Source organism: Hylobates moloch, unplaced genomic scaffold (genome assembly GCF_009828535.3).
Source record: "Hylobates moloch isolate HMO894 unplaced genomic scaffold, HMol_V3 SCAFFOLD_8, whole genome shotgun sequence".
Lineage (NCBI taxonomy): Eukaryota > Metazoa > Chordata > Mammalia > Primates > Hylobatidae > Hylobates > Hylobates moloch.
In genome coordinates this window covers 72843452-72860083 of record NW_026652283.1, presented here as the reverse complement: position 1 = coordinate 72860083, position 16632 = coordinate 72843452, and the positions used below count along the sequence as shown (strand labels likewise).

The following is a 16632-nucleotide window of genomic DNA, read 5'->3' as shown; positions in this document are numbered from 1 at the left end:
CCCTCTCCACCTCAGTTTTCTCATTTATAGAATAGGGGTGATAAAAGATATCTCATAAAACTATTGTAAGATCAAATGAGTGAATATGTTAAAGTGTCAGAAGATGGACTAGCACTCTGTAAGCTTTCATCGAATATTAGCTAAAACTACACACTCTGCCAGCCTCAAGTTTTCCTGCCAAGTCCCCTTAATGTTACAGCCTAAGTAAACAAATGACCTGAAGCCCAAAACACAAACTACAGCATGGTCAGCTATTACACTACTGACAAGAAGAAGGAGGAGAAAAAGACAACTTCCCAAGTCAGGATATAGGGAATCATGCCATTCTCCTGCCTACCTTTTCAACTCAGTCACCTCTACACTGTCACATACGATGTCCACCCCCATTGCAGTCTCCCTGATGCTTTTTAAAAGTCATTCACTGCATGTGACAGAAAGCTAGCACAAACTGCCTTGAGCAAAACAGAAAATGTATTGGGTCACTGTATTAGTTATCTGTTGCTGTGTAACAAATTGCCCCAAACTTCACAGCTAAAAACAATAAGCATTTTTGATGAAAAATAAAAAATTGAAAAAAATTTTTAAAACCAAACATTTATTATCTCACAGTTTCTCTTGATAAGGAATCTGGGCATGGCTTAGCTGGGTGCCTCTGGCTTAAGGTACTCACACAGCTAACATCACGGTGTCAGCCAGGGCTGCAGTCATTTCAAGGCCCTCCTGGGGAGGATCCACTTCCAGTCTCACTCATGTGATTCTTGGCTGGCCTCAGTCCTCATGGACTGTTGGTCAGAGGAATCAGCTCCTCGCCGGTTGTTGGCTGGGGGCCTCCCTCTGTTCTTTGTTTTGGAACCCTCTCCATAAAGTATCTCACAAAATAATATCTGGCTCCCCTCAGTGTAAGGTAGGGAGACAGAGATAGTGGGAAAGAGAGAGAAGGAGAGAGGGCAAGAGAAAGAGAGAGCGCATATGCACACACATGCTAACTCAAGACGGAAGTCACAGCTTTTTTGTAACCTAATCTCAGAAGTGACCCATCCCACATCTCTGCCACATTCTATTCACTTGAAGCAAGTCACTAAATCCAGGCCACACTCAAGAAGAGGTGATTACACAGAGGCATGAATGCCAGGAGGTACAGATCTTTAGCAGTCACCTTTAGGAGCCAAATTTAGAACCCAAGTCCCTTGATGTCAAAGCAAGTGATGCTCCACATCAGTCACAAATGAGGCCCTGAATAGACTTGGGACCTCTACCTGCCTGCGTAGATGGGAGGAGTCTGCGGTGTTTTGTATAAACAACCCTCCCTCTGAAACACACACACATACACATACACATGCACACACACACGCACATACACATGCGGAAGCTGTGGTAAGTGCATCCTCCTTCAGTCTCATTTCTGAAAATAGATCATCATGGTGGCACCAAAGAGTCACACAGATGACTGGGCTCCTGGGCCTTTCTCCAGTAAGCCACAGAGGAGTCAGCTGCAAATATTCTCTTCTGTTCTACAGACCTGTCTCCTCTTCCTGCTCATGGGTAAGTCCACTTTATGGCCACCACTTCTTGCTACTGGGGTTCTTCTGAGGCCGGTTGCATTCCCTGCCTGGGAGATTCTTTTTTTTTTTTTTTTTTTTTTTTTAACGGAGTCTCGCCCTGTTGCCACACAGGAGTGAAGTGGTGCAATCTCGGCTCACTGCAACCTCCGCCTCCCGGGTTCAAGCGATTCTCCTACCTCAGCCTCTTGAGTAGCTGGGATTACAGGTGCATGCCACCACACCCAGCTAATCTTTGTATTTTTAGTAGGGGCAGGGTTTCACTATGTTGGCCAGGGTGGTCTCGATCTCTTGACCTCGTGATCTGCCCGCCTCAGCCACCTAAAGTGCTGGGATTACAGGCTTGAGCCCAGTTCTTGTTGGTGAAATCAGGAAGCTCCTCTCCTTGCCGGAAATTACTCTGCATGTGTGCATATTCCTGTACTATGAAGGGGGTAACATTCTAGCCCCAGTCTCAAGTAGCTCTGGGCTCAAACTACATTTCTCTCACCCTCACACTTTCCTAAGAAATGCCAAGTACATAATGAGTTTGCTTCCTGTATAGTGTGGATAAAACCCACAGAGGGATCCAGGAAAATCCCCTGCTGAGAAGCCACCTAGCAATTTCCTAGGGATGGAGAGAACTTCTGGAGCTTCTTTCTACATATCCTGCCTTGGTTATCATATATGCTGGCTTCATTACTGAGGCTTAACTGGGGACCTGGAGGCAGTTAGGTGACCCTGGGCAAGGTGGCGTCTATCTGGATATCCTTTTCTCCTCAACCTTATTCCTCCCCATCAAGGCCCAACTCCTGGGAAACATCCCTCCGCTGCATGGCCCGAAACCCCACTGTCCAACAGATAGAGCCAATCCAGTACCCCAGAGAGGATCTCTGCCACCTGGGACTGTGGCAGCTACTGTCGTTCTGTGGTCCCGCTTTCTCCAGGGCTTCAGGGACGATGGTGCAGGTAGCACTAGAGATCTGAGAGCAGTGGGGGTTGGCTGTTGGTGCCTGAAGGGAGCTCTAGAAACACTCCTAGATGCAGATATGGGTGAACGAGGAGCCTAGGCCACAGGGCTGAGGTCCAGTCTGACCTCTCTTCACTTTCAATTTTATCTTGGCTCATCAAAACACACAGAAAGCAGCAAGGCTGTGTATGTTTACGTCCAACCTTTGGGGTGCTCCTTGATTGTGTTGAGCAAACCTGAAATAAGCTACATTCAAGGTCATCATCCAAGCCTCAAATGATCAATGCAGTGAATTTCAAACAGTTCAGAGCAAAGAGGCATCTCCTTCGGTCTGGCTCCACTGATTAGGATGACCTCAAATCTCACTCTTTTGGCCTGAAAGTATGATGCTTTTGTATCTCCAAAGAGTCATTTCAGGAACTTAAAAAGCAGTCGAGTGAAAAGACCCCTCTCACTTTAGTATCAGGAACATCTGAAATTAAATCATTGCTCCATCATTTATTAGTGGTGTGGGCCTCTATTTCTTAAGTGTAAAATATAGTTAGTAGGATGCATCACGCAACACTCTTACAGATTGTAGATGATCTATACACACACACACACGTATAGTGGCACATAGTTGGCAGAAGCTATGATTGTTATTATAATTACTGTTATGTGCATTCTTTGGAAACTATTAAGAGACAGGTGAGTCAAATTCACTTATTGCAATCTTTGAATCCTCTTTTATTATTTGTCCTATGGTGCAATTCAAAATAAAATGACTGGTACTGGGGACCTGTCATTTTACTGGGAGCTGCATTGCACTGTCTTCTGCAACAAGATTTGCCCTGTGAGGCCCACATCCTGCCCCCTCCACTGACAGTCTGTGAGGCTTTGTTTATGGTTTTTGTCTGATGTAAGAAAATTTGAAGTCAAAACAAGTCATATGCACCCAGTCAAGACCCAGCAGCTCCTGGGCTTCCAGGATACAGACGGACAGTACTCCTGGCCTCCCTACTTCCGGGGCATCATGGACATAGGATCTAGACTCTGTGACTGATCAACTCTGTAATCTCAGGGAAGTGGCTTAAATTCTCTAAATTTCAGCTCCTCATCTGTAAAAAGGAGCTGATTATAGTATAGTTATGAGAATTAAATGAGATAATTTACATAAAGTACCTAATGCACACATAGCAATCATAAGCAGTGTCTTCCAGATGGGAAGAGCTCTCTTTTAGAAAACCTCAAACCAACCTCACATCAACTCAGCCTGAATCTGCCTAAAGAATCCACCTGACCCGACCTTCTCATATCCAGGATCCCTAGCCCTGCATGCTCCATAGCTGCCTCTCCACAAGGTGCAAGTGCTTGGCTGATGGAGGTCTAAGCAGAGAACCGCCATGACCTGCACCAAGCAGCCTCTCTCCTTCCAATGTCTGCATATTCTGTAACCTCTGGGTTTTCAGAGCTTGCTTCAGCTTTCTTTTGCCCCTCCAGGCTATGCTTATGCTCCTTTTTTATCTCTAACCTTTTCTACTTATTTTCCCACCCAGAATTCCTGGTGGAGTCTGGGTCCCAAACCCATCTGATTTGGTCTAGAATTTCCAAAGTGCTCTCCAGAGCCTCGGAAGCCCTGGAATCTGGGAATCCAAGCCAGGGTCACCCAGAAGACACCCATAGGGTCCCTACAAGAAAATTAACTGCCTTGGCCAAATACCAGCTTCCTAGATGCCTTGGTAACAATGTTTATCAGGAATATGATCTTGCCTAAGATGAGGAAATCAGGAACTGTATTGGTACCACCAGCTATTCCCACCCCTAAACCTGGCTAAACCAAAGTTAATCTGAGATCCCATGGACAATGAGGGGAAAAGTAGGGTGAGGTAGAGGTAGGAGAAGCTCCTTTAGTTCCCGACACTGCTATGAGAGTTCTCAAACATTCAGAAAAGTTGGAGCATTTACCCTGGACATTCATATGCCTACTACCTAGATTCTAACACAAACGTTTTACTTGTGCTTGCTTTATCACTCACCTGCCCATCTAACCATCCCTCTACCCACCCATATTTTTAAAAATATGCTCCTTTTTAGTTCATTGGCTCTTCACAATTTGCAGCAACCTGCTTTCATTTCATTTTTACCATATCCCTTGAATAAAATGGTGCAGGTATGAGCATTTCAATCTTTTAGATAAGTAAACTGATTCACTGAAAAATTCAGAAATGTACCCAAAGTCACAAGGCTAATTCCCCTACTGGAACAGAAACCCAGAAGATCTGTTTCACAGATTGCTGTGGCTACTTTTAAGGGAGACAGTGTTTGGAGAATGGAGGAATTAATGACTTTGCTAGACAATGGACCTAGAAGAAGGAGGACAAGAATCTCATTTCATTTCTCAGCATCTGACATTTATGCCCAATGTATATTCACAGAGTGAAAGAAAGAAGGCTAGCTCAAGGAGTCTAGCTGCTCCTCCAAATCCCTCTTCTATCTCTGCAGGACTAAGAGCCTCTGGAAAGGACTCAGCCCCAACAGTGGTGTCAGGGATCCTAGGGGGTTCTGTGACTCTCCCCCTAAACATCTCAGTAGACACAGAGATTGAACACGTCATCTGGATTGGTCCCAAAAATGCTCTTGCTTTCGCACGTCCCAAAGAAAATGTAACTGTTATGGTCAAAAGCTACCTGGGCCGACTGGACATCACCAAGTGGAGTTACTCCCTGTACATCAGAAATCTGACTCTGAATGATGCAGGATTCTACAAAGCCCAGATAAACCAAAGGAATTTTGAAGTCACCACTGAGGAGGAATTCACCCTGTTCGTCTATGGTGAGTTCCAGAGAGCTTCTGTGTTTTGATCTTTTCTTTTTTTTATCTGTGCAAATTTATGGGGTATGTGTGAAATTTTGTTATATGTATATAGTGCATACTGATCAAGTCAGGGTTTTCAGTGTGTCTGCTGCCTGAGTACAATATATTCTTGTTAAGTATAGTCACCCTACTCTGCTATCAAAAATTGAATTGATTCTTTCTATCTTACTATATGTTTGTACCCTTTAACCCGCTTCTCTTCATCATCCCCCCACCACCCACTCCCCACACCCACCCTTCTCAAGCCTCTGCTATCTTTCCACCATCTACCTCCACATGATCAAAATTTTTAGTACCCACATATAAGTGAGAACATGTGATATGTGTATTTTCGTGCCCAGCTTATTTCACTTAAGATAATGACCTCCAGTTTCAGCCACATTGCTGCAAAAGATATGATTTCATTCTTTTTTATGGATTTTTAAATTGTTTAAATATATTTAAAGGGTACAAGTGTAGATTTATTGCATGCACATATTGCATGCTGGGGAAGTCTGGGCTTTTAGTGTACCCATCACCCAAAGAGTGACCATTGTACTCAATAGATAATTTTTCAACCCTCACTCCTCTCCCACCCTCCTACCTCTTGTAGGCTCCACTATCCATTATTCCTACTCTGTATGTCCATGTGTACCTATTGCTTCCACTCATAGGTGAGAACGTGTGGTATTTTACTTTCTGTTTCTGAGTTATTTCAGCTAGGATAATGGCCTCCAGTTTCATCCATGGTGCTGCAAAAGACATGACTTCATTTTTTTATGGCTGATTAGTATTCCATGATGTGTATAAATATATGTATGTATGTGTATACTGCATTTTCTTTATCCATTCTTCCACTAAGGGACACAGATTAATTCTATATCTTTGCTATTGAGAATAGTGCTGCAATAAACATACAAATGCAGGTATTCCTTGCATATATCAATTTCTTTTCTTTTCCTTTGGGTAGATATCCAGTAGTGGTATTACTGGATCAAATGCTAATTAAATGTTTAGTTTCTGAGAAATCTTCATATTGTTTTGCATAGTGGCTGTACTAGTTTCCATCCCCACCAAGAGTGTCTAAGAGTTCCCCTTTTCTCCACATCCTGCCAACATGTGGTTAGTGTTTAAATAACAGCCATTCTGACTGGAGTGAGATAATATCTCATTGTGATTTTGATTTGTATTTCTCAGATAATTGGTGATATTGAGCATTTTTTAATATATCTGTTGGTCATGTGTATGTCTTCTTTTGAGAAATGTCTATTTATATCCTTTGCCCACTTTTTAATGGAATTATTTGTTTTTTCTTGTTGAGTTATTTGAGTTCCTTCTATATTCTGGATATTAGTTCCCTGTCAGGTGAATAGTTTACAAATATATCTGCCATTCAACTGGTTGTCTCTTCACTCTGTTGATTATTTCTTTTGCTGTGCAAAAGCTTGTTAGTTTAAATCCCATTTGTCTATTTTTGTTTTTGTTGCCTGTGCTTTTGAGGTCTTAGTCATAAATTATTTGTCCAGACAAACGTCCAGGAGAGTTTTCCCTAGGTTTTCTTCTAGTATTTTTATAGTTTCAGGTCTTACATTCAAGTCTTTAACTGATTTTGAGGAGTTTTTATATGATGAGAAATAGGGGTTCAACTTCATTCTTCTGCATGCGACTATTCAATTTTCCCAGCACCATTTATTGAAAAGCTGTCCGTCCACGTCATCGAGGGTGACCACCGCACCCTCCTGGAGGGCAGCGGCCTGGAGTCCATCATCCGCACCCTGCCTGAGCCACGTGTGAGCGTGCGGGAGGGCTAGGCCCGCGCCCCCACCTGCCACTGGAGACCGCTCCGCCATCCCCACGTCACCGCCGCGCAGTGGGGCTGGAAGGGTCCTGCCGATGGGACCCTGCCCGGCCCAGTGCCACTGCCCCCAGAGGCTGCTAGACGTGGGCGTTAGGCGTGTCCCACCCACCCGCCGCCTCCCATGGCACGTCGGGAACATCGGAGCCGCCAACTTGGAGACTCCTGGTCTGTGAAGAGCCGGCGACGCCCGCAGGAACCGGGCTGGGCCTTGTGTGCCTGTGAGGTTTGTGCTTGGTCTTTCTCCGCTTGGATTTGCTTATTTATTGCATTGCTGGTAGAGACCCCCAGGCCTGTCCACCCTGCAAAGACTCCTCGGGCAGCATGCGGGTCCAGGACACTGCACCCATTTCCCCGATGTCCCCTGCGGGTGCGGGCGGCCACCCGGGTCTGCTGGCTGCGGCCCCCTCTCACCCAGGCCTGGCTCAGCCCACTGCGTGGGAGGTCACCGGCCACTCCCCGAGGTGCTGGGATCCCCGGGATGCAGGCCCACAGTGCGGAGCTGCACCCATGATGCGGAGCTGGCCTCCAACCCTGCGGGCCGCTCCGGGCACCAACTCAGTGTTTGTCAGTGTTTGTTTTTCCAAGAAATGGTTCAAATTGCTGCTCAGATTTTTAAATTTACTGTAGCTGCCAGTGCACACGTCTGGACCCCATTTCATTTTTACACCAATTTGGTAAAAATGCTGCTCTCCTCAGCCTCCCCACAATTAAACTGCACGTGGTCTCTAAAAAAAATTAAAATTAAAAAATAAATAAACAAATAAATAAAAAGTGTCTTTTCTCCCCAGTGTAAGTTTTTGTTGGATTTGTCAAAGGTCAATTGGCTATAAATCTGTGGCTTTATTTCTGTGTTCTCTATGCTGTTCCATTGGTCTATGTGTCTATTTTTATAATACCATGCTGTTTTGGTTACTATAGCCATATACTGTATACTGAAGTCGAGTAATGTGATGCCTCTAGCTTTGTTCTTTTCGTTTAGCATTGCTATGACTATTCAGGGTCTTTTGTGGTTCCGTATATATTTTAGGATTTTTTTTTCTGGCCAGGCACAGTGGTTCATGCCTGTAATCCCAACACTTTGGGAGGCTGAGGCAGGCAGATCTCTTGAGGTCGGGAGTTCGAAACCAGCCTGGCTAGCATGGTGAAACCCCATCTCTACTAAAAATACAAAAATTAGCCAGGGGTGGTGATGGACGCCTGTAATCCCAGCTACTTGGGAGTCTGAGGCGGGAGAATCACTTTAATCTGGGAGGCAGGGGTTGCAGTGAGCCAAGATCACACCACTGAATGCCAGCCTGGGTGACAGAGTGAAAACTGTGTCTAAAAAAAATTTTTTTTTAAAGGATTGTTTTTCTAATCTGAGAAGAGTAAGGTTGGTATTTTGATAGGGATTGCATTGAATCTGTAGATTCTTTAGGCAATATGGTCATTTTAACAATATTGATTCTTCTGGTCCGTAAGCATGGGATATTTCTCCATTTGTTTGTGTCATCTATGATTTTTTTCATCAGAGTGTTTTGTAGTTTGCCTTGTAGAGATCTTTCACCTCCTTGGTTATACTTATTCTTAGGGTTTTTTAATAGCTATTGTAAATAGAATTGACTTCTTTATTGCCTTCTTGATTAAATAATTATTGGTATATAGAAATGCTACTGATTTTTGTACATTGATTTCTATCCTGCAACTTTACTGAATTCATTTATCAAATCTAAGAGTTTTTTGGTGGAGTCTTTAGGTTTCTCTAGTTATAAGATCATATCATCAGGCTGAGCGTGGTGGCTCACACCTGTAATCCTAGCACTTTGGGAGGCCAAGGCAGGTGGATTGCTTGAGCTCGGAAGTTCAAGACCAGCCTGAGCAACATGGCAAAACCCCATCTCTACAAAGAATACAAAAATTAGCTGGGCATGGTGGCATGTGCCTGTAGTATCAGCTATTCTGGAGGCTGAGGCGGGAGGATTGCTTGAATCCCAGGAGGTTGAGGCTACAGCGAGTCATGACTATACCACTGCATTACAGCCTGGGTGAAAAAAATGAGACCCTGTCTCAAAAAAAAAAAATTATATTGCCAGCAAAGAGGAACAATTTGTCTTTCTCTTTTACACTTTGAATGTTTTTTATTTCTTTATTTTGCCTAATTTCTCTGAGTAGAACTTTCAGTACTATGTTGAATAAAAGTAGTGAAAATGGGTATCCTTATCTTGTTCCAGTTCTCAGAAGAAAGGCTTTCAACTTTTCCCCATTTGGTACAATGTTAATTGTGGAATTGTCATATATGGGCTTTATTATTTTGAGATATATACCTTCTATGCTTAGTTTGTTGAGAAATTTTTTCAGGAAGGGATTTGGACTGTATCAAGTGCTTTTTCTATAACCATTGAGATGATCATATGGTTTTTATCCTTCAGTCTATTGATATGATGTATCACATTTATTGATTTACATACGTTAAACCATGCTTGCATCCCTGGGATAAATCCCACTTGATCATGTATTATCTTTTTGATATGCTGTTGGATTCTGTTTGCTAGTATTTTGTTGAGGATTGTTGCATCTATGTTCATCAGGAATATTGGCCTGTAGTTTTCTTTTTGTTGTTGTGTCCTTGTCTGATTTTGGTATTAGCATGATGCTGGCCTCATAGAATGAGTTAAGGAAAATTCCTCCTGCTTTGATTTTTAAGAATAGTTTCAGGAGGATTGATATTAGTTATTATTTGTATATTTGGTAGAATTTGGCTGTGAATCCATCAGTCTTGGGCTTTTCTCTGTTGGGAGACTTTTTTATTACAGATTAATTTCACTACTTGTCATTGGTATCTGTTCAGATTTTCTATTTTTTACTGATTCAGTCTTGGTAGGTTGTATGTTTCTAGGAATTTATCCATTTTCTCTAGGCTTTTCAGTTTGTCAGAGTATAGTTGTTCATAATAGTCTCTGATGATCTTTTGTATTTTGGTGTTTTGTATTTCTGTAATGTCAGTTGTAATGTCTCCACTTTTTCTGATTTTGTTTATTTGGGTCTTCTCTCTTCTTTTCTTAATTAGCCTAGCTAGGTTATTAATTTTGTCTGTTTTTTCAAAGAGCTAACTTTTTGTTTCATTGATTCTTTGCATTTTTTTAGTCCCTACTTCATTAAGTTTTGCTCTGATATTTATTATTTCTTTTCTTCTGCTAATTTTGGGTTTAGTTTGTTCTTGCTTTTCTAGTTCCTTAAAGTGCATTGTTACATTATTAATTTGTGATCTTTATACTTTTTTCATGTAGGCATTTATTTCTATAAACTTCCCTCAGCACTGCTTTTGCTGTACTCCATAGCTTTTGGTACGTTGCGTTTTCTTTTTCATTTGTTTCAAGAACTTTTTTTAAATTTCCATCTTAATTTCTTTGTTGACCCAATGGTCAGGAGCATGTTGTTTAATTTCCATGTATTTGTATCATTTCCAAAGTTCCTATTAATATTGATTTCTAGTTTTATTCCATTGGAATTGAAAAGATATTTGATATGATTTCAATTTTTTAAAATTTGTTGAGACTTGTATAGTGGCCTAACAAATAGTTTATCCTGGGGAATGTTTCGTCTACTAATGAAAAGAATGTATATTCTGCAATTGTTGGATAGAATGTCCTGTAAACATGTTAGGTCCATTTGGTCTAAACTCCAATTTAAATCCAATGTTTCTTTGTTGATTTTCCATCTAGAAGCTCTGTCTAATGCTGAGAGTGGAGTGCTGAAGACCTCCACTATTGTTCTGTTGCAGTCTCACACACACACACACACACACTCTTACTCTCACTCTCTCTTTGGTAATATTTGCTTTATGAATCTGGGTACTCCAGTGTTGGGTGCATATACATTTAGAGTTGTTATATCCTCCTGCTGGATTGATCCCTTCATCATTATATAATGGCATTCTTTGTCTTTTTTTTACTGTTTTTGACTTAAAGTCTGTTTATCTGATATAAATATAGCTAGCTATTCCTGCTTGCTTTTGATTTCCATTTGCATGGAATTGTTTTTCCGTTTCTTTACTTGTAGTCTATATATCTTTACTGTTAAGGTGAATTTTGTGTAATTAACATATAGATGGATCATGTTTTTAAATCCATTCCACCATTCTACATCTTTTAAATGGATAATTTAATCCATTTACATTCAGAGTTACTATTGATATGTGAAGTTTTTCCTGTATACTGTTAATTGTTTTCTGGTTGTCTCATATATTCTTTGTTTCTTTCTCTCTTATTGTTTGTCATTGTGGTTTGGTGGGTATCTGTAGTGACATCATTCAAGTCCTTTCTCTTCACCCTTTGTGTGATTGCTTTACAAATGAGTTTTATACTTCCGTGTGTTTCCATCATGGTAAATGTCATCTTTTGTTTCCAGGTTTAGGACTCCCTTGAGCATTTCTTGTAGGACCCCATCTAGTGGTAACAAATTCTCTCAGCATTTGCTTCTCTGAGAAAAGCTATTTCTCCTTTTTTATGAAGAATAATTTTCCCAGATATAGTATTTTTGGTTGACACTTTGAATATATTATTCCATTCTCTTCTGGCCTGCAAAGTTTCTGCTGAAGAATCCACCATTAGCCTGCTGGGCTTTCATTTATAGGTGGCTAGATGTTTTCCTCTTACTGTTTTTATGATTTACTCTTTGACTTCAGACAGTTTGACTGTGATGTGTCATGGAGACCTTTTTGCATTGTATTTTCCTGGGAATCGCTGAGCCTTCTGTATCTGGATGTCTAAGACTCTTGCTAGACTTGGGGAGTTTTCTGCTATTGTTTCATTAAATACATTTTCTAATCAGTTCTTTGTCTCTTTGCCCTCAGGGATGAAATAATTTGAATATTTTATCACTTTATGTTGTCCCAAATGTAACAAAGGTTTGGCTCATTCTTTTTTATTCTTTTTATTTATTTACTTTTTGTTTGGCTGAATTATTTCAAAAGAACTGTCTTCAAGTTGTGAGATTCTTTCCTCAGCCTAATCTAGTTTATTGTTGAAGCTTTCAAATATATTTTGTATTTCCTTCAGTGAATTCTTCAATTCCAGAATTCTATTGATTCTGTTTTTTAAATATCTATCTCTTTGGTTAATTTGTCATTCGTATCCAGAATTGTTTTTCTGATTTCTTTGTATTGTTTTTCAGACTTCTCTTGTATCTCACTGAGCTTCTTCTTATTTTTTAATTTACTTTCATGGGGAGGTCTTTTTCCTAAAAATGTGTCTATTGTGTTGTTGGGGTAAGGCACTCTGGCTTTGACTCTGGGTGCATGCAGTAGTATAGTCTCTGTATGATTTATTTGGCTGTAAATAACATTAGTGGTATGTGTGATTTCCTCAGTAGGTCAGGGTGTGGTTATTAACAGAGGCTGTGGTGAAGTTGTGCTGAGGATTGAAATGTCAAGTGGACCAGTCATCAGGCCACAGTGGTGGCAGCATACCTATCTTTGTGCCTCAAGGCAGTGTATGCTGTCACTTGTGTTTATGCTTATCAGCAGGCTGATTTTTAGGTCTCCACGTGGCTTGCTCAGATACTGATAATGGCAGCAGTGGGCTGAAGGGTGGTGAGCAGGCTCTCAGGCCCCCGGGCAGTCAGTGTGGCATGGGCAATGACAGTAGTGGGATGATTCTCTGGGTCCCAAGCAGTATGCATTGATGTTGATGGTGGCTGCAATGGCCTGGGCAGACCAGTCTCCAGGACCACAGGTGGCACTTGCAGGTAGGTGGTAGTGGCTGGGAGTTAGGCCCACCCTAGGCCCCTGTGGAAAAATGCTCAGGTGCCCAAAGCAGTGGATTGGGTTGGGCAATCCCCAAGATGCTGGCCTATGTGTTCTCCTTCCAAGGGGGAAGGGGGAAGCCAGGCTGAGTGGGCTTGCGCTCAGGCCCCCCAGTGGTGAAAGCAGACACTAGCTATGGTATGTGGAAGCAGGGCCATCCTCAGGCCCCAGGCAGAGTGCTCAGGTGAGGACAGTAGCCACCACAGTGAGGCCCTGCCACTGGAGAAGGTGAGGCCAGGTTCAGTGGCCACAGCCTTGGATGGCAGATGGGGAATACGCATCCCTCTCAGCCTCAGTCCTCGGAGGGCTTCCCCCAAGCCAGCTCTAGCTGCAGGAGCTTTTGCCCAGCTTGCAACCAAGTTGCAGCAGCAACTCACAGCCCACTACTTTACCCAGTCTCAGTCACAGCAGCATTCACTTCCTAGGACCAGAAACTGCAGCCCACACCTCTCTTGCTACTTAGCTCTACCTGCAGAGTGCTCCCAGTTCATACTCTAGTCTCAGCAGCAACTGTTTTAGTTTTCCTAACACCTCAGACCCAGCACTGTTGGGCCCCAGGACAGCGTGCATTCTGCCAAAGGCTAAGTTTGGAAATGGTCCCTTACTATAACTGCAGAGGTCTCAGAAAGAGTATGGAACCCAGTAGGAGCTCCCTCCCTGGAGCAGTTCTGCCCCCACAGTCTCCCACCAGCTCCCTATGGTAGTTTCAGGGATTGGGAGGGTCAAAGGGGTCTCATGTGGCCAGGATTGTATGATTCTGCAGTGGGATGTGGGCCACTGGAGGTCTCTTGCTCACCTCTATTGGGAAATCATTCCCAGCTCCCAGCAGATCCCAGCCAGGGAGGCTGCCTCTGTTCCTTCTCCTTCCCTGTCACATCTCTGTTGAATTCCAGCATTCTCCCTTGGAAAATGTATTTGAAATATGACTGTTTGTATACTACTTTTGTTCTTCTAAGTAGAGGAGGTAGGCATTAAATTCTTCTAGTCAGCCATTTCAAAGCCCCTTCTCTTGATCTTTTATTTTTAAAAACAGACATTCTTTTTCTCCAGGAATTTCTCTCTCTAGGATAAATATGACTACTATATTGATCGTTTTTCACCTAATTCCGTATACACAGATGTCAAGATTAAAAGACACACCCGTAAATTCCTTACATGTTATATAACCCCCATAATTCATGTAACTGGTCTCCTACTTGTAGAAATATTGTTTCTGCTTATAGAAATATTGTTTCCAATATTTTCTGTTATAAGCAATGCTGCAATGAATATTCTTGTGCACCTATCTTTTCACGCTTATGTGACTAGGTTATATTCTGATGGGTAAATCTAGAATATATACATGGGGTCAAATTACTGAACCAAATGGTATATGCATTTTTTTTTTGAGACATCATCCCACTACATCACCTAGGCTTGTCTCCAATTCCTGGGCTCAAGTGATCCTCCTGCCTCAATCTCCCAAGTAGCTGGGACTACAGGTACTTGCCACCATGCCCAGCTTTTAAATCCTGAATTTATTATTATTATTATTATTATTATTATTACTAATACTATTACCAGTATTTCATAGAGACATAGTCTCATTTTGTTGTCCAGGCTAGTCTCAAACTCCTGGACTCAAGCTATCCCCTTCCCTCAACCTCCCAAGTAGCTGGGACTACAGGCATGTGCCACCATGCCTGGCTTTAAAATCCTAAATTTTTATTTATTATTATTTTATTTTGTAGAGACTGGTTCTCACTATGTTGCCCAGGCTGATTCCAAACTCCTGGCCTCAAACAATCCTTCCACCTCAGCCTCCAAAGAAGCTAGTGTTACACGCACCACTGCACCTAGCTTAGTATATACATTTTTAATGTTGCTAGATATTGCTGAATTTCCCTCCATGTTATCAAGTAACCCTCCCACCAGCAATGTTTGAGAGAACATTTCCTTATATTCTCAATAACGAAGTATTGTCAAACATTTCTTTGTTGATAAATTGAGTAGTTACAATAGTATTTCACGGTTTAAATTTATATTTTTCTTACGAATGAGATGAGCATCTCTTCATGTTTTATGTTTTATGTTTGTTTTGATACAGAGTCTTGCTCTGTCGCCCGGGCTGGAGTGCAGTGGTGCGATCTCAGTTCACTGCAACCTCCACCTTCTGAGTCCAAGCAATTCACCTGTCTCAGCACCCCAGGAAGCTGGGATTACAGGCATGCACCACATGCCTGGCTAATTTTTGTATTGTTAGTAGAGACAGGGTTTTGCCATGTTGGCCAGGCTGGTCTTGAACTCCTGGCCTCAAGCAATTCACTCTCCTCAGCCTCCCAAAGTGCTGGGATTATAAGCGTGAGTCACTGTGTCTAGCCATCTTTTCATGTATTGAATAGCCATTTGTATTCTCTTTTCTGTAACTCTCTATTAATATTCTTTACTCATCTGTATTAGTGTGATAGGGATGCCATAACAGAATACCCCAGAATAGATGGCTTACACAACAGAAATTTATTCCTCACAATTCTGGAGACTAGAAATCCAAGTTCAAGGTGTTGGCAGGTTCGGTTTTTCCTGGGACCTCTCTCTTCGGCTTGTAGTTGGCCACCTTTTCACTGTGCCCCCACAGTCATTCCGTTGTCTGTGTTGTCTATGTCCTAATCTCTTATAAGCACATCAGTCATATTGTATTAGGATTCACCCTAACAATTTCATTTTAACTTAATTACCTCTTTAGATGCCCTGTCTCCAAATACAGTCACATTCTGAGGTACTTGGGATTAGAACTTCTACATATGAATGTTGTGGGGGGACAGAATTCAGCCCTGACATTCTACCCTCTGGCCTCTCAAAATTCATGTCCTTCTCACCTGCAAAATACATTCACCCCATTCCAACAATACCAGAAGTTTTAACCCATTCCAGCATCAACTGTAAGTCCAAAATCCATCTAAATATTATTTAAATCAGGTATGGGTGAGACTTGAGATATGATTCACCCTGAGGCAAAATTCTTCCTCAGTTGTGAACCTGCAAAACCAGACAAGTTATCTGCCTCCAAAATTCAATGATGGAACAGGTATGGAATAGACATTGCCATTCCAAAAGGGAGACATTGGGAAGAAGAAAAAAGTCACAGGTCCCAAACAAGTCCAAAACCTAACAGGGTACATTCCATTAGATTTTAAGGCTCAGGCATAATCCTCTTTGGCTCAGTGCTCTATCCTCTGGGCCCGCTGGAGTAGCAACCTCACCTCCTTGGCCCTGGGTGGCAGTTCTGCCCCCTGGAACCAAGGAGGAAACCACCTCACCCTACCCAAGGCTTGTGCCCTCTAGGCCTATGGTGGCAGTGGCAGCTCTGCCTACTTCTGAACTGCCTGTGGGGTCACTCTTCCCTTTTCTTGAAGGATAATACATATTTGCAGCTGTACATCTGTATTGACTTGTTTCATAAAATCCCAGAAGCCTGACACACTCCTTCATTTGTCCTGTCTCTGTCCCTTACAGTCCAAACTGGCAGCATTTCTGCTGAGGTGGTCCAATCTCATAACCTCTTTAGCAAACATTGCCAAGCCACAATCTTTGTGTTCTCTCCAAACACACTTTCTCATTTTTCACAATATGAATAGGCTGACATTTTTTCAAAGCTTTAAGTTCTGGCTCCATC

The 16632-nt window shown here is 42.2% G+C and overlaps 1 protein-coding gene across 4 annotated transcripts in view; it reads left to right on the top strand.

The window, feature by feature from the left end:
* Nucleotides 1-16632, top strand: part of LY9 (lymphocyte antigen 9) — a 58962-nt gene that overhangs the window by 24848 nt on the left and 17482 nt on the right. The window contains exons 2-3 of one of the 4 annotated variants that reach the window (XM_058442499.1): nt 1413-1542; nt 4990-5319. The exons of 1 other annotated variant lie outside the window; for it this stretch is intronic. In XM_058442499.1, the coding sequence (XP_058298482.1) occupies nt 1419-1542; nt 4990-5319 (454 nt within the window). In that variant the 5' untranslated portion in view covers nt 1413-1418. Of the gene's footprint in view, nt 1-1412; nt 1543-4989; nt 5320-7189; nt 7422-16632 lie in introns of those variants that run through there. 2 more of the 4 variants (XM_058442498.1, XM_058442500.1) reach the window with 2 other exon arrangements.